This window comes from Vanessa tameamea, chromosome 23 (assembly GCF_037043105.1).
Source record: "Vanessa tameamea isolate UH-Manoa-2023 chromosome 23, ilVanTame1 primary haplotype, whole genome shotgun sequence".
Taxonomy (NCBI): Eukaryota; Metazoa; Arthropoda; class Insecta; order Lepidoptera; family Nymphalidae; genus Vanessa; species Vanessa tameamea.
The window spans coordinates 4,025,318-4,043,720 of NC_087331.1; the positions used below are offsets into that span (position 1 = coordinate 4,025,318).

The window sequence follows — 18,403 nt, forward strand, 5'->3', positions numbered from 1 at the left end:
CTTCGCACTGTTCTTCAAAATTATTATCATTTTTATCGACAATTTTCTTCTAAAAGTGATGCTTATATGCTTACGAATTTTTTTATATTATTAATCTTTTTTTACTTTGGTGGAAAGTATCGAAGAAAATAGAATGCACATGCTTTTATTAGCCATATTCAAATTACAAATATTGTACAATTTTTACGCTAAAAAACTTTTAAAAATTATATTTCCAGTCTTTAAAATATATGTCGGTAAGAAATGTTGAGTGTGGCTAAATAAAAATATGATGTAATTTGTGATACAATATTTTCTTGTTTGTTGTTAAGAAGGAACATTTCTTGTATTTTCTTGTGTCGGCAGTATTTATTTCGCTTTAACTCGTGAAATAAATTTTACAGATGCACTTGTTCTTACTTTAGTCCTCTTGTCGACGTACTAAGTTTTCCCTCTCACCAGCCTTCGTAATAGACGCTATTTTTTTTCAAATTTCCTTTCAATGTACCAACTGAACAATGTAAAATTTGAATCCTAACAAAAAAATCACAGATGACGAATTTATTACAAACACATTTGTGGTATAAAATATTTTGTAACATTTTACAAAGAACGCACAGAGGGAAAACATTAGTATGTATGTAACTTACAAATATAATATATCCAACTTTTACTGAGCCCTCTATGAAAATATATTTATGATTTGTAATTATAATTAAAAAACACGAGACGATCATAATTTATTTTTGTTTTAAGATTTTTATACTGTATGTATATATGTGGTTCACTCATGTGAAATAAATTTAATAAATGTTAACAATGAATTTTATTTATCGGTCTCCCTACGGTCTTGTGTGGTGAATATCTTAATTATCTTTTTCATTGTAAAACAATAAAAAGTATGGCAAAAAACAATGTACTTTACGTTTTTATACTATTTGATTTCATAAGAATATGTAATACAATATAAATATTACTGTTAAATTTTTAACAACTGCTACTTATCAAAACAGTATATATGTTACGGACTTTCATTTTTTACTTTCACTTAAAATGTATAATATATATATTAACATAAATATTACATTAATTTTTGCCCGAGTGTTTTAGGTACAAAAAGTAGCCTATGTCCGGGGTTCAAGCTTGTTGCATTCGAAATTTCTTCAATTTCGACCATGAAAGTATAACAGAGACTCCAAGAGTTACTTTTGTACGTAAGTCGTTTATAATAATATAGATTTTCGTCTAGCAGAATTGGCTTTCTCACAACTACAACCAATCCAAATAAGAAATTAAATTAATGAAATTGTTGATTAAGGTTTTGGCCGCATGAAAGGGGAATTTTAAATAAATATATAAATATTCAGTATCATTCATTTATTTACATATACTGAAAATAATAAAAAAAACAACAAAAACATATGCATTATGGAAATTAGAAATTATTTATAAAATTGTATACTTCTAGAATTTATTCATAACCTAAACAATGTACTCTAACAATGGCAGCACTCAAAACTGAAATAAACACGCATTTTTAATGACAATTACAAATTCATGAATCAAATTAATTGAATTATTTGCAGATAATTTAATGAATTAAATGAAATTTTACCATCCATCATAATATATTATTAACCTCTAATTTCTGAAAAGCTATTTAATCTGAATGGTCATTGGATAATGCGGAGCTATGACGTCATCGGCGACCAATGAGCGTTCAGTATTCATCAAATAATTCAAGTGACCTTGTTCATCATTCATTTTGGAAATTGTCTATACGAAATGTTAATATATGTTCCAAGTTAAATAATTGTATCAAAAAAGTTACCATTTGCAATATTGATATTGAATCTTGGTACTTTGTATTTCAATTAATAGAAATTATTTTGAGTAAAAGAAAAGCCAACTAAAAAACGCAGTATAAATCATATTATGGCGACGATCATATTTTGTACCGAATGGCGTCATACAAGTTCGTATAATGGATATTTCATTAAACGACTTTAAAAAAGGGATGGTGTACAACACCCCCACATATTTGTTGTGTTTTTACAAACGCTACACGACTTCATGCTTCTTTCATTGGTGGGTTATTTAAATACTTTTAGAAAAGTATCTCATACATCATAATTATTAAATAGATTTTCAGATATAATAATTTGGTTAAACAATTAAGAAAGAAGTTTTATTCAAAAAATATATCAAATTTACTTTTTGTAACTGATCGTTTTTTGAGCTACGACTTTATATCGGAACGCTAATGAATTTTCGCCTCGTAGACATTTCTCGCAAAGTAAGCAGAACGAATAGTTCCTTGAAAATAGACGTCGGATATTTGTCGGTAGCATTCACACGCACAGGGTTTTTCATAGTTAAGACATGCCTTCCTAAGACCCCGAAATTCAAGTCATGACGTCCGTCGCTGTTTGTTCAGGCAATTTGTTCTCTATTGTAACTGACTTGGTGCAATCTTCAGTTTTGTATATACCGACGAGGCGGTTGGAGACTTCAAACATGTTGTATCTTAGAGATATTATGATAAACTGTGCGTTTTTCGTGCGTTCCTGTAATAAAATATTTTAATGATGATTTACTTTTTACTTAAAATTTCAAATCAAATATTTTTTCAAGTTGAAGGATTACGTATTACAGGATTTTAAATGTAACGTTACCATCGGTTGGGATGGTAGATTCTGCTGAGAAAAACTGACAAGAAGCTTAATCATTTAACTTTACCACACATTAAATAAGTTAGTTATACATGTAACTCCAATAAATGTAACAGTATAACCTCACTGTTATTCTGATATTATATGACAACTTAACGTCATATCTGAGGTACGAGAGTTTAACCAATTTCCTTTCTACTAACTTCCTCTCTGCGGTTTGTTGCTGAGAATATTTATATAATTCTTGACAGAAAAATATTTTTTACGGTGACAACGTCTATGAAAGACGGTGATCGATTACTGCGTACTTTACAAAAAAAAAAAAAACTGCAGATCATGTAACAGTCCATCTCATCATGACGCATGGTAATAAAATTATAATTATAAAAAAATACCTTAATATAATTTGCAACTATCGACACATTCTTAAAGTCCAAAGCGGCATCAATTTCATCCATTACGTATAACGGCGTCGGTTTGTAATAATGCAATGCGAATACTAAAGCCAGAGACGACAAAGTCTTCTCCCCTCCAGACAAATTGGATATGTTCTTCCACGATTTATTTGGTGGCCGTACACTGTAACAAACAATTAAAAATATTTATAACTTTTGAATACACAGCTAATTTAATCTAAACATAAATTATTGATATGCATTGGAACGTTTATTGGTTAGAAGTAATGATTGGTGTAGATGTGGTTGTTTGGGAGCCACTGGCTCATCAGTAGCTCCATTACTAAACGTCAACGTTTGTTTTTGAAGGCTAAGTTAATTAATAACGGGGCATAGGTCTTATAGCCCATTGAAGTATGGGTTTGTTTGTGATGTAGGTATGCACATGATATTTGCCTGATAATAGGTACTCTTTAGTTACCGTATTTTCTATGTTGTAACTACTCCATATTGGACCATTATTAATGTAATATTTCAATAAACGGTCGTCGATAGATTTAATTTAGAACTGAAGTATAACGAAACAGGTTTATACGTATTCTGTTATAAGCACGGGTTACTTAAAACGGCTATTTATTTTAATGAAGTTTCCAAAAATATTAAAAATAAATATTAAATACCTGAAAATAATTCCCTCCGTAAAAGGATCCAATGAATCGACAAGTTCCAGCTCAGCATCACCTCCGAGTGTTATCATTTGGTACATTTCTTTCAATTTACTCGTTATTGTGTTGAAACCTAAAGCAAATGATACCTAACTTAGTTAACCAAACAAAAATACCGAAATTTTTACAATAGTAAATAACTTTAATATTTTTACTAAAACAGATGTATTTCGGATGCCATTTTTCGGGCATAAAGAGTTTTCAATACTAGTATTATGTATGAATGTGTGTGTAGATAATAACAATTTAAATTAAACAAATACAGTTATTTGTTTAATTTCGATTCCGAATAGAGTCGGACTCGCACACAAATGATTCAGTACCATTATTCCCTATTTATAAAAATGGCAAAAAATCACTTTTATTGCAGGGGAGCCCCTAAACTATTTATTGCATGTTATTTGTTGTTAAAGCGGCAACAGAAATAAAACATCTGTGAAAATTTCAACTGTCAACTATCAGGGTTAATGAGATTATTAGTGAGCCTGGTAACAGACGCTCGGACAGCGGAGTCTTAGCAAGAGGGTCCCGTTTTATCCTTTGGGTACGGAACCCTAAAAATATATTGAATAATGTAATCTATACTAATATTATATAAACGAAAGAAACTCTGTGTGTCTGTTATTCTTTCACGGCCAAATTATTGAACCGAAATTGATTACATTTGGTATGGTACTTATAGATATATGATTCTACCTTGTTTGTAATGCATAATATAGCTGAGTATGTAACTCTATAAATTTAAGGTTACTTCATCTTTACTGGTAGTAGACCATTGGAGTAGCTTTTGTCCGAGAATGTGCTCTCTTAAATAACTCACCGCACAGGAAATCAGTTGTCCGTTTTTTCTTCAGCTGATCGTACAGAGCTCTCATTTCGTTTCTCTTCGTCGTTATATCGTCTAGTTCCGCTGCCCGTCTGAGATATAGCTCCTCCTTAGTCCTGTAGTCCTAGTAACAAATTTTGAGAAATATGGTTAAACCCAACCAAAACTATACACCTCAAATTCTTATGTTTTAGTATAAAAGAGAGAGAGACTCATAAATTGAGTTGCAAGAAAGAGAAAACATGACAACATTTAGTAACCACTTCTGATTGTTACTAATGGGTCATATGATAAGGCCTCCTGGATAATTCAATCCAGAATACAAAATCATCATCATGCCCTTATCCCAATTTTATTTGGGGTCTGCGCAGCATGTCTTTTTCTTCTCTAATTCTCTGTTTGACGTCATCTCACAAGTAACATTCTTTCTAGATCTTTCCAGTAATATCATCCATCACAGAATCCATCCATCGTTTCTTTGATCGTCCCCTACCTCTATATCCATCCACGGCCATGCTTAAGACGTTCCTCACAACATGGTCCTCATGCCTCGGCATAACATGCCCATAACATGACAGCTGGTTCCCACGTAGCTTCTCGGCTACCGGTGCCACTTTCAAACTTCCTCTTATGTATTCATTCCTTACTCTACCCATTCGCATAACACCACACATTCGCCCATCGGGCTTACATGAAGCCCTTCCGTTAAACTAAAAAAAAGTCATGTAGATTGTATTGCACGACTCATGATGCGAAGTACTTTACGGTCGATTTTTTTATATTAGTATTAGTAAGCATAATAGTTACAGCATATCTTCTACTTAAACTTCGACTTCGACTGTTGTATGAGTACAGTACAAATCTTACAGTATATAAACCCTCTTTTATATCATTTTAAAGTAAATTATCCAGGGACATTGGCAATATGTAAAAATATATTATATTATTATACAAACTATATTGTTCTTCAATATTTCAGTGTTTTGTCTGACACTTTCATTGAATTATACCTGTATCGCCTGTACGTTCGGTTTATTTTCACCAATTCTGGCCTTTTGCGCTGCCAGTCTGTTCCTAAGTTCATCGACCTGAGCCTCTTCAAGTTCATCAGCCGTATGACGAACCAATGGGGTCGGCCGTTCGATGCCCGGGACCCCATCGAGACCCGGATCTTCAAGTTTGATTGTTGTAAGCTGGAATTAAATACCAATTATTGGAATAATCGAACAAATAAGGAGTGTATTTTAGTAGGTAGATATATGTTGTCTATTCTAACCACCAGAGAACAAATGCTTAATAAACAACATTTGACATCGAATTGCATTTTTAACGTCGACGAAACTGTTATCGGAACTTTGTAAGTAAAATTAAAGTTGATATGAGTAGTTAAGTGTTGTATTCATCGCGAACTGTTAGTAGAGCAGAATATAGCCGAGCTATTAGAAAATCGCGTGGAACACGTAAATCTAAGGTTTGTTTATTCCATTTCCATTCTAAAATAGATTATTAAATGAAACAAACGAAACCTCAATAACAGATATCTTTCAACCAACAATCAACATCAGAAAGAGACAACTATATTTTTCAAGCGCAAACATACCTCCTTCTCCCACATAGGTATTTTCGTTGTACAGTCTTGGACAGATTTCTCCATTTTGGTGACTGCGTTATTCGCTTCGAGTCGTTCGGTTTTCGCCTTGGTCTCTTTGCTTTGTAGTTTAGCGATTTCTTGTCGAAGACCAGAAAATTCGGCCGTCCCTTCGTTAATTTGTTCTTCCAGCTGTTAAACATTAAATATTATAAATTTGTTATAACGGTCGACCACGACAAATGATAATAACATGCTTTCTGATAGATATATATTGTTAAATTTTATAATAAAGGAAGGCAAACATAACAGCGTAACTATTTGATGGTGAGTGGTCACTGCCATCCATTGATATTAGCACTATACGAAAAATAAACAATTCTTTACAATGTCAATGTTAAACCAATCTTTAGATGTTATGTTCCTTGTGCCTGTTATAAATTTTAATTAAAATAGATATATAATGCTGTAGGAATTGGTCGAGGTCATCATGTGCTTGGTCGAGAAAAAAAATATCGCGAGGAAACTGACAAGAGTTGAATCAAATTCTGAAAACTCGCACATCGAAGTTTAATATATACAAATATTACCTCCTCGAATTCCTTTTGCATCTGCGCGCTGTCAAGGCTGAGTTGTTTCTTCTGGTTGTTTAAATTTTCTAAATTCTTCTCCGTTTCCTTCAGATCTGCATCCATTTGATTGATTTTGTCCTTTGACTTTTTAGCATTCCTTAAAAAATTTACCGTTAAATAAATTAAATCTATTAAATTATTATAACAAATATGAAACTAGCAGAGTCGAGCAAATTTAAACGTCAAGCTATACATAACACACTACATAATCAGAACGATTTATAAATATAATATCAAGAGGACCTTTCGCTAAATGTGAAAAAAACTGCAGAACCTCAAGAATAAATATATAGTTTAAAATTTACCAATTAAAAATTATAGTGATATTTTAAAATTATATAATTTAAAACTATAATATTATTATAAAAACTCTGTCTGTATGTCTGTTGCTCTTTCACGCGCAAACTGCTAAACCGATTTTGATAGAACTTGGTTCATACCAAGTTTAGCATGGAAGGGCATAGGCTTCTTTTTTATACCTAAAGCCTGACGACCGAGTCTTAAAAAGCGATTCACTCACTCGCCGCGGGACATCGACTCACCTTATACTGGTATTGATCGCGACACGTAATTTAGTGATCTCCGTTGATATTTTGTCGATTTTCTTCGTCAATTCATCGACATTCTTCTGTAGATCCCTGACTTTGTTACCCGCTACCGCTGATATTTGAACGTCGACGCCTTGCACTTCTTTTTCTACCTACAAATATATTTCATAAGAAAACTGGCACACAGTATGTCATCTATATAAATTTAAAAATAAAACATTAGATGTGTACAGTCAAAAAAAGTAATAAGCTTTGGATTATAACTAAAATTGTACAAAGTTATCAGTAATTCTAAAATCTTAATTCTTCAATTTACACCAAATTCATTGAAAAAATAAAATTATAGGATACACCAAAGCCAAAGACTACAGGTCTGTGGTGGTTGAGATTTTGAATTAAATAATTTAAAAAAAAAACATTCAAATTGTCATTTCTCTATCTCATATAAATGTAATAGAAAATTATTTTTAGTGCTCAAAACTAAAATAAGTAAAATAGGTTTTAAGCAATAAATAATTAAATCAGCTCATAGTCCGATATATTATTGCCTTGCCTAAAGTAAAGTTAGGTAAGGAAGTAAAATGTATTTGCCCATTTATCAAATAATGAAAATAATATTTCATTGATAACAATTAAAGTACTAAACAGTACTAAACCAATGAAATAACTTACTTCTCCGGCATCATGCTTCGCTTTCTCCAACTTCTCTTCAGCATTTTTTAAATTCTCTTCCAATTTAGCCGTACGTCTCTTGTCTACTTTACTCGAAGCGACTTTACCTTCTTGCTGTTTTATTTGATTCTAAAAAAAAATAATGACGTTAAAAATAAAGTAAAGTACCACACTGTACAGGTCCCACTGTTAGCCTAAAGCCTGCTCTCCCTTAGGGGAAACGGTTTGGGGTTAATTCCACCGCGCTGCTACAATCAGGGATGATTGATATACATGTGGGCGAATTTAATTGAAAGTCGACACATTTCAGTAGTTTCTGATGATATATTCCTTCACGAGCATGAGATGAATTATAATCACAAATTAAGCATATTGAAATTCAGTGGTGCATACCTGAGAACCCGCAATCATGGGTAAACGCAGGCGTCCTAACCGGGCTAAATTTACAATATTTATTTAACACTCTATTTTATATACCAGGAACAAAATATATACAAAATAAAAAATATAAGGCTTGCTTATGAATGAAAACGATTCCTTCGAGCACATAAAAGAATAAAACGGACTTTCAGTTACCGATATTAGATACACGTACACACACATTAACGAAAATCTCATTACAATGTACAAAGAAAATCACACTTGCTTCTTTAACATGATAAGTTATATGTCACAATAGAACAGTGAACTAAAATAAACTCTAAGCCTTCTCCTTAAGATTGAAGTTCTTTGCCCAGCTGTGGAATATTATTCTGCTTTATTATTGGAAATTCATACCTTTAAAGTGGGCACTTGTTCTGTCAAACTCTTCAACTCTATATCCAACTTGTGTAGCGATGTCTTCCCTTCGCGCGTGCTCCTCTGGACGGACACTAGAGAATCTTCTAGATTCGTTTGTTCACTGCGCAGTTCGTTTAATCTATAATCATAAATAACAATGCTAATACATTACATACATTAGTAGTCTGTAAATTTCCCACCACTGGGCTAAGGCCTCCTCTCCCTCTCCTCAGGAGAGGGTTTGGAACATATTCTACCACGTTGCTCCAGTACTATATACAACACCACTAATTTAAACGAGGACTGTAAGAAAGTAAGAAATATTAATAATTTTTTACATGATCAATGCACCACCAACTTTGGGAACTAACATGTTCTGTCCCTTGTTGTTACAGTGTCTCATTCCATAAGTCGCACTCTTAATTAAATACAGTACAAAATAAAAATCACTAACTTTTGCTTAATAACTAATTGATCTTACATTTTTAGTGCAATAACATATTTTTGAAATCGTTTTGGAGTAACTGAAATTTAAAAGACAAAATTAAAATCACACGTATTGTCTCAATATAACATTTTACTTGTAGTATAGAAAATTAAGGTTACTTGTAATTATTAATCGAACCCTGTAGCCATTATTTTACAATAAACAATATTTTTGAAATGACGAGTTCTGGTAATGTTTTACTAGGAGCTAGATTTGTAACTAGCTTCGATAACGAGCCAGCGAGTGGCACCCGCCCAAGGGCTTCCACCGATAGCTCCCGAGCGGCTCCCGAGCGGCCCCCGAGCGGCCCCCGAGCAATACGCACCTGGCGTCGACGCGCTGCAGGCGCGCCTCGGCCCCGCGCAGCGCGGCGGGGTCGGCGTCGGGCGCGGGCGCGGCGCGCGCCATGCGGCCGCGCATCGCGCTGCGCCCGCCGCCCGACATCGTGCCTGCCGGACGGTAGCGGGTCGGTTTAGAGGTTTTAGGGCATACACGGAACTGCGGTTTGAATGATCCAATTCGCTTGCGGTTTGGAGGTCGGTCGTCAGATGTTAGGCAAGCTTACTGAGTAAGCGACAGGCAGACAGACAGAGAAACAGACCGACAAAATTATTATTGGCAGACAGACGGAGAGACAGGATTACTTTCGCTATTATAATATTAGTATTGATTAATTAATAATTGAAACTTTCAAATGTATCCACTGGCAGTTATGATACCAACCAACTCAAATCTGCTTCTGATATTTTTTTTGTCAGAAGGTCGAGTAACTTTAATTAGCGTGACCCGGTATTTTAACCCAAAATCTAGGAATTTGCCTCCTAAGCTAGCTACCTTTTCTTCGAGGCGGGGGATAATAATTTAAGATACTCGGATCATAGGGGAAGACCGGGTTATGTGATATTAGGACCCAGCGATAATAATGTCTTGTTTTCGTTCCCTCACCGGCAATTTCGATGACATCTCCCTGCAGGGAAACGACTCGATATCTCGTGGTTCCGTAAGCGATCCGGGACGCTTGCTCCAAGTCCTTCGCCACTAGCGTCTCTCGCAGCGCATAGTAGAACGCCGGTAGCACTCTTTCATCCGTTACTTTCACCAGATCGAAGAGACGCGGTGCGTTTTCTGGGCTGAAAAAATGAATTCATTGGATAATATTTATTTTTATAAATCCTCAACCATATTTAGGACTAAACATTATTAGTATTAGAAGTAAACGCTAAATTTATAATCATCTTATTAAGAAAATTATAAATACGTATATATAGATATATTATTAATTCAATTTGTTTCAGGAAAACAGACAAGCAAAATAGATCATCTTGACAAGTTACCATAACCCACACACATAAGACATTGCACAATCTGTGTAATGATATCTATCCTGTCCGATTTCTACACTTACGTAGATGTAAATACTTACGAAGGCGCGTCCCTCCATATAAAATAACTATCAGCGTACATTAGATGATTGAATGACACTCGTGCTTATAACATATGCGTGTGTGCGGGTATGTCTCACAGTGTGCGTCAGACTAGGAGTAGAGACAACATAAACAAACCCGATAACTTAACATAGAGCGGTGCGCCTTCGAGAGTGAATAGGTCTATTCATATTTATACAGAAATATTACTTTTATACAAAAATATACTAACTATTTATTTTATGTAATAATTTGATAATATTAATAATAATTAATAATTACTATTTACATCACAAACTGTTATATTTTACTTTCATTCTATGATTAAATTGTCAAATGGGAATGGGGGAAAATGACATAGCCAAACGACCCCCTTACACACATAAACAGCCTCGAGCTTCAACAAGTTCTTATCTACTATAATACTTTGGTAGCCACAAATGCTTCACAATACTTACTATGTAAGTTTATTTTGGTAATGTCGTATCAAATGAGTCTGTTTGTCGAGCGCGATGAAGGTGGCTCGTCCGATGTCGTGTTGCTTGAGGTACTCCACGCAGGCCTGCGCCGTCTCCACCGTGTCCACCACGATGTTGTCCAGCGCTCCGCAGCACGTCGATATCGCTACGTCGTATTTATTGTCTATACCGCCGAGGTCGCCCTGAAATATAATAATAGTATCTGATCACCGATTCTTTAAAAGGGAGCGAAGCGGGCGACAAAAAGTTTTGACACAAAAATATAGACAAGACACATTCTCATTGAATTTATTTTTATTATGTTAAGCAAATATTAAGTATTGCCATATTAAGTGATGCATTTTTATAACCTAACAGGCGGGCGAAACCGAGTATAAGTATATGAAAGTCTAATATATTATACTTCATTCAAGTTTGATCTTATTTCAATTTATAAAATAGTTTTATATTGTATCTCACCAGTCTACCAAATATACCGGGTAGTCGACCAGCGTTTTTCTCCTTGATTAGTGAGTCCAACACCCGACCCCGCGACCTGTTAGCACTCATCGCTTGACGTGACTCTTCTAACTGAGCTCTGTAAAAAATAATTATGACTTCAAGGTGATGAATTCAAGGTCACGTTTAGTAGTAGGTAGCTCATGGTTAGTTTCTATGAACTTAAATAATACATTGAAATATTTTTTACATAATTTAAATTTATAATTTACTGAACAACACCAGTGTAACTGCGGCCACAAGGGCAAAACATAATTGGTGTTATGTATGGAATGATTAGTATTTCTTACAGTGCTGATGATGCTATGGTTGGTTATGACCACTTACCATCAGGTGGCCCATTTGCCAGTCCACATACCTATATCATAAAAAAAAAATTGATTAATTGAAACAGGGCTCGATAATGTGCGTAGTTAGGGTTGAGACTCTCAGTTCCCTAAGACACTTTGCCTTGTCTGGGTATACCCACTCAACAGATATTGTACCATCTAACCAATACTTAGTACTTTTTTGAAGGTTGAGTGAGCCAGTGTTACTACAAGCATAATATAACATCTTAGTTCCCAAAATTGCTCCACACATTGGCGATTGTTAAATTATTCTTACAGTACCAATGTATATGGGCGTTGGTGACTAATAAACACATACCTACCTTAAACGAAAACCCTCAAGGCAAACTCTAATAAGGTAGAGAAGCACTAACAATACTGTAGGAGCACTTAAACAGGGCCTAGCCACCTTCTTCATTTATATATATGTAGAAGTGATTATTTCATTTGTTTATGTTTAATTTTCTTCTATTATTTTTCTAACCAGTTCGGGATTGTTTTGTCCTTGAGCCTTCGTCAGTTGAGTATAGTTATTATTACTATTATTATTTTACCTTAAAGTTCTAGCCTCGCTGGAAATTGTTGCTTCTTCGTCCTTCAAAGCTTGAAGTTTCGCTTGTATTTCGGTCAGCTGATTCTCTTGCATTGGTATCGTTGATGACAAGTCTTCTCTCAATCTAAGACGCAAAAATAATATTAAAAATTTACATTAAAAAATACAATAATATAATATTTTTTCAGAAATGTTTTGCTAATGCTCCTTCGCTCCAGAACTAAAACTTTCGATATGTTTTGAGTTCCATACCATTCTCATACAGCGCACTATATTATTATATAGTAATCGTCATTATACGCCAATGAATACATAATTTTACAACTAAAGACAATAACTATAAGAAAAAAAAAAGCTTACGATTTTTTTTCTTCCAAATCTCTCTTTGCCTTCGCGTAGGCTTCCTTGAACTTCTCATACTTGTCAACTTCCTGCAGTTCCGTACTTAAATATATCTTTAGTTCAGAATCAGCTAACTTGTGCTCCTTATTGGCTTCATCCACTATCTTCTTCAAATCTATCAGCTTTGATTGTAATCTATCCTTTTGTTCCTGAAGTCCTTGAGTTTTTGACCTGAAAAATGTATTATTAACCAACTTATAGCCTATTCTAATCGAGTAAGGAATAAAGGTAAAATATCTTTATTTATACAATACTATTGTACTTATATCCACTTAACTACCTATATTCACTTTAATTTTACTTCCAAAACTCCTACACCAGTTTCGTCGACGTTCAAAACGCAATTTTTTCGCAAATCCATAGTGAATATACCAATGATATCGCGTCAATTTGCTGTCAAATATTGTTTATTTGCTGTCAAATATTTTTTCCCCACTTGTGATTGAAATAAGGTGTAAAAGAGAAGATATTTCTTGCTTTTTTTCATATTATGTGTAGGCAAACTGACGAAGGCGCGCTGCCACGTTAAATTACCGTCCCATCAGAAATATAGAAGTGAGGCAATAGGGTAAGCGTGTACCAGTGTTTTTATAAAAATCGAAGTTCGAATCATGAAATAAAAGAATACTAGAATTTATTATTATTAATACCTAGCAAACGAAAAGGGTACGAGTACATATGATTTTACACGTAGTACGCCTTTGAAAACAAAAGAAGTACATCATCACTGTCGGCAAAACATTCAAAATATTATTTACTTACCGAACACCCGCCATTACAGTTTGCAGCTCCTCATCAGCACTGACTTTACTTTCCTTATGTTTGTCCAATAGTTTTTCACAATCTTCAATCTCGCGTTTATTTTTATCCGGTATCTAAAAAAAACCATAGACAAAACTAAACATATATTAAGTAGCACGACTTTTGCCAGTCACTAGTTCCTGCGATATGACGTCACACTTCTTTAACACTTGTGAATTCTTGTCGCGGAGCCGAACATTTCGTACGTTGAATCATCATAGCCTGTCTCTGTCACTCGCGATTATTGCCGTCGCATTCGTACAGACGCAGAATATAGTCAACAACATCAAACAAAGTACAACTCTAACAGTCCACCTCTCTTTTAAAGGAGGTGTGGACTTTTTCAACTACACTGCTTTTATGAGAATTGTTGGAAGGATATCCTCACCAAATTTCCCTCACTGCTGAGCACGAATGAACAGACATGATTAAACAGTATCGAAATTTATTAATCAATAACGTACATATAAATACAAGACACACATACCATTTCTAAGTCGATCAACTTTCCCCTCTCCTGTTCAAGAAGTTGTTCCAGATTCTTCTTTTTCTTATTCGACTGTGAGATATCCGCTTGTACTGTAACCGTCTTTCTTTTACTTGTCTGCAATTTTTCACCAATTTCGTCTTTTTTCTTTTGGAGATCGTCGTATTTTCTATGAAATTATATAAGGATAAGTTAAGCATTTTTAGGATTACGGGCACAATTGCCACTACTGCTGGTAAGTGATCATCTCCGCACATAGACATTCGCAAAACAAATTTTAGCTCTTTTTATAATAAGTAGAGATAATTAATAATAAAGGGAGGATAGGATACGTATGGCACATTTTAATCAAACACATGCAGGTTTTCTCTATAGCCCATTCCAATGGAATTAGGAAAAAAGATAAACAAACCTTAGATTCATGTATATTAATCAGCTATATTGTGCACTACTAGAAGTTAATAAAATATATCTTTATTTATAATACAACACTATTACACTTAACTACTTATTTCCAATTTAATTTTACTTCCTAAATTACTATAATAGTTTCCTAAAAGTTCGAAACGCCATTCGTTCGCAAATCCATAGTGAATATCATAGATTAATCAAGCTCTCGACCAATGATATCGCGTCAATTAGTTGTCAAATTTGGCTTTTCCCGTCAAGTGGATTTGTATGCCAGTTTATAGTATAGTATTCATAATATAAATAAATTTCATAGTTTAAATAAAATTATTACTATTAATATAATCCCTTTTAATTATATACCTCAAAGGTTTTAGTTCAAAGATTATTCATACACCATATACGGGATATAGTATATCTGCCGTAGATCTATGACAATTACAGACTAGCCTATTGTAAATTAATTATATGTTATAAATAAATAATATGAACTTACTGTGTACCATTTTTCAACTCTGTGGTTTTTATCTGCAATTCTTCTTTAAGTTTAGTTAATTTTTCATCGATTTTAGTTAATACGTCTTTAAGTTCATCTAGTTCCTTAGTTTTGTTCTCGATTATCTTATTTGTTTCGTGTCTGTAATGTTACGTTATTATTTTATTCGTAATAATGGTTTCGTCTTCTAAATCTTACTATATTTTATTAGTCTTACTACAGTTTGGAACATTTAATAATGACATAGTCGATTAAGATAATTACATAATACCAAAACTTACATATATTTTTGCAACAATGTATTCCTGGTCCTCAGGGCAACGTTGGTTAAATTCATCAGCTCAACTGCTTCCCGCATTGGTGTTTCTAATTTCTGTTTCTCTTGCTCAACAAGGCGAACCCTATTGAGTTTTTCTTTACGCATTTCACTGTATTCCTCCACTTTTATGGCGAGTTTCTCAATCGGTTCCTGTTTAATGTTAATTTTAGATAAAAAATATATCTGTATAATATATAATACCTTTATATTTTAACTGAATCAAAGACATTGGTGCAGGCCCAACTGAGTAGGTACCAACTTATTAGATATTCTACTACCAAACATCAACACTTAGTATTGTTGTGTTCCAGTCTGGAGGGTGAGTAAGCCAGGATATTTACAGGCACAAGGGACATAAAATATTAGTTCCCAAGGTTGGTAGAGGCTATGTAAACAATGGCTAATTATGTTACAGCACCAATATCTATGGGCAGTGGTGACTACTTATCATCAAATGGCCCAACTGCCTGTCCACCTACCTATATTATACAAAATAAAGGAATATGTTCAACAGCTTTAATGGGCACTGACCATATCAGTTCTATTGTGTTGTATGTTTTTATTGTTGCTATTTTGTGCAACTACTCCTCTCGAGCCTGTTTTCAAAAAGCCTACTATATTCGCTCTGAGGGAATAACGATGATGAAATATAATATCATTTGTATACATTTTTTACCTCATTATATTCATTTTATTATTTGAGCTTACCTTATATCTGGATGTGCCAATTATGTCTTCTAAATATTCAAGCATACCAGATTCATGTTCTGTTAAGCCTTTCGGCTTCATCATTGCTATTTGTTCTACTTCACCCTAGAAAAAAAGTTTAAAATTGGCTTGTTTTGCTTTACATTATGCCATTGATACATACAATATCAAGTTAATAAATATTGAATTCTCGTATCCTATATTAACATCAATACTAAAATTCTTTATCATCTAAATAATCCTGTCCGGTATAAAATATCATATTTATTAATACTTTTTTAGCATGAGCTCTAAGTTCATTGAACAGAAAAAATAAAATGGTCTACAGTTATTACAACTCTAAATATCTTTGTATTTCATCTCTAATTAGTCTCTATAAAATACATAATATAAATATTTATCAACATAAGTTAACTCACCTGCAAAATCAAAAAACGATTATGATCCAAATCAATACCATGTGAACGTAACATCTTAGCAACTTCTTTAAATTGCACTCGGCGTTTATCTAAAGTATAATATGAGGAATTATCCTTGAATGCCGTTCGAGATACAACTATCTCACTATTAGGAACTACTGTAAATTCTTCACCATCCTGAAAGTAAAAATTTTTTTTACACTAAACATTTTAAACATTACTTTAAAATACATAAGTTCAGTAAGCTTACATTACATTTGCCTTATGGTTTTTTGACCAAGGCCTTAACCAAATATGATTGATATCAGTTTATTATACATAAGAAAAATGAATGAGTCAAAACTTTTATTATTTGACCATAACAGAGCACCTCCATGTGAATGTATACAAACAGTTAGCAATTTGTGTAGTCTGAATGATAAAGAAATTTAAATAGAATGTCTTCGTACCCCATCAACAATCCGACAGAAGTGTACAGCAACACACGCACTTGTTATGTTTGGGAATTTGCTAGATGAGTGAATCAGAACAGATATTTTCTTGGATCTGATTTTTGTAGCTCGATAGCCAAATACAAACAACATAGAATCTATTACATTGCTTTTGCCACTTCCATTTGGTCCAATTATAGATGTGAAACTCTGTAAATCATAAAATATTAGCGAATTCACATCCACATAATAAATATATAATTAAAAAAATTACTGTTATTTATATAGGCTATTAAAATCACAGGAGTAAATAAAAATGAATATCATACAACCAACACTATGTCATTGAATGACTTTTTAAATAATCATTATGGATTCATGAAAAAATTGTGTTTTGAATATCAGTGAAGTTGTAATTAGAACTTTGGAATCAAAATTAAATTGGATATATGTAATGAAGTGGAATTGTGTAATATTATAAATTAAGATATTATTCATTACAACTGTTTGTAGTTTTAGTATTATAGCAGAGCTTTTCGAAAATCGCATGAAATAGGTAAATCAGGGTTTGTTTATCTTTACTCCTTCTTTGATTGGAATATTCTAAATACCAATCCATTAAGTCATTCAGACATTGTTCAACAATCATCAAAAATTTACATATTTATAATAAAAGAAAAGTTTATTGTATTGGGTCAGTGACATGTTTTGTTTTAAGTTTTAGTAGGATTTATGTAAAATTAAGTCTTTATTGCTTTACTATTAATTATGAAAATAAATATACTAAAAAAATACCTTGTGAAAGGGGCCCAGCGTTTGCACACCTGCATAGCTTTTAAAATTTTCATTAACAATATGAGTAATAATTAATCTTGGTCCAGTTGTGTCGAATGTTAAAGCTGGTTTCGGCGCTGGGGGTATGTAGATATCGCCTATACGTACTCCACCTTCTTCATCATCAGATATATGATCTATTTCTCCAATTTCATCGTCATTATTACCGTTTTGATGGCTGGAAGAACTCGGATTTTCATCAACTTCCATAGGTTCTTCTTCTCCCCTTTTCTTCTTTGTTTTCTGCATTTTTATAATTGATCAATAGTTCTTGGAAGCAACTTAAAACGTTATTAATTACTACACAAGTCAGACAGCAAAATTATTCAAACAAAAATAAAAGTTTAAACACAACAAACGTTTACGCCGAAAACGCGGTTAAACATTTTTCAATTTTGTTGACATTTGAAAAATGACAGATTGATCACCATCGAAAGTTTTTTGTTCAGAAATATTAAATATATCATAGTGTTATATTTGATATAACTAAAATGTTTACTGTAATTTAAAT

At 33.3% G+C, this 18,403-nt stretch overlaps 1 protein-coding gene across 1 annotated transcript; it reads right to left on the minus strand.

Annotated features, from left to right (window-relative positions):
* Positions 1 to 2,264: 2,264 nt before the first annotated feature.
* On the minus strand, positions 2,265 to 18,298 carry LOC113401932 (structural maintenance of chromosomes protein 4). Its single transcript, XM_026642010.2, has 24 exons — positions 17,854 to 18,298; positions 17,077 to 17,268; positions 16,628 to 16,804; positions 16,209 to 16,313; positions 15,463 to 15,650; positions 15,182 to 15,322; positions 14,278 to 14,446; positions 13,752 to 13,864; positions 12,948 to 13,160; positions 12,589 to 12,711; positions 11,667 to 11,784; positions 11,187 to 11,389; positions 10,250 to 10,434; positions 9,630 to 9,753; positions 8,815 to 8,956; positions 8,038 to 8,166; positions 7,360 to 7,517; positions 6,776 to 6,914; positions 6,198 to 6,377; positions 5,608 to 5,790; positions 4,592 to 4,721; positions 3,727 to 3,844; positions 3,047 to 3,230; positions 2,265 to 2,546 (listed from the first exon to the last, which is right to left on the minus strand). Exons 1-24 carry the CDS (start codon positions 18,139 to 18,141, stop codon positions 2,385 to 2,387), a joined length of 3,864 nt encoding a protein of 1,287 aa, XP_026497795.2. The 5' UTR covers positions 18,142 to 18,298; the 3' UTR covers positions 2,265 to 2,384.
* Positions 18,299 to 18,403: the final 105 nt, after the last annotated feature.

Bases quoted from the DNA above. Each gene is read 5' to 3' on its own strand.
- LOC113401932 (XM_026642010.2), bottom strand. From the start codon at position 18,141: ATGCAGAAAACAAAGAAGAAAAGGGGAGAAGAAGAACCTATGGAAGTT. The intron at 17,269-17,853 runs GTATTTTTTTAG...TATGATTTACAG, and splicing joins CGCTGGGCCCCTTTCACAAG to AGTTTCACATCTATAATTGG. The intron at 13,161-13,751 runs GTAAGTAAATAA...TACATTTTTCAG, and splicing joins ACTGTAATGGCGGGTGTTCG to GTCAAAAACTCAAGGACTTC.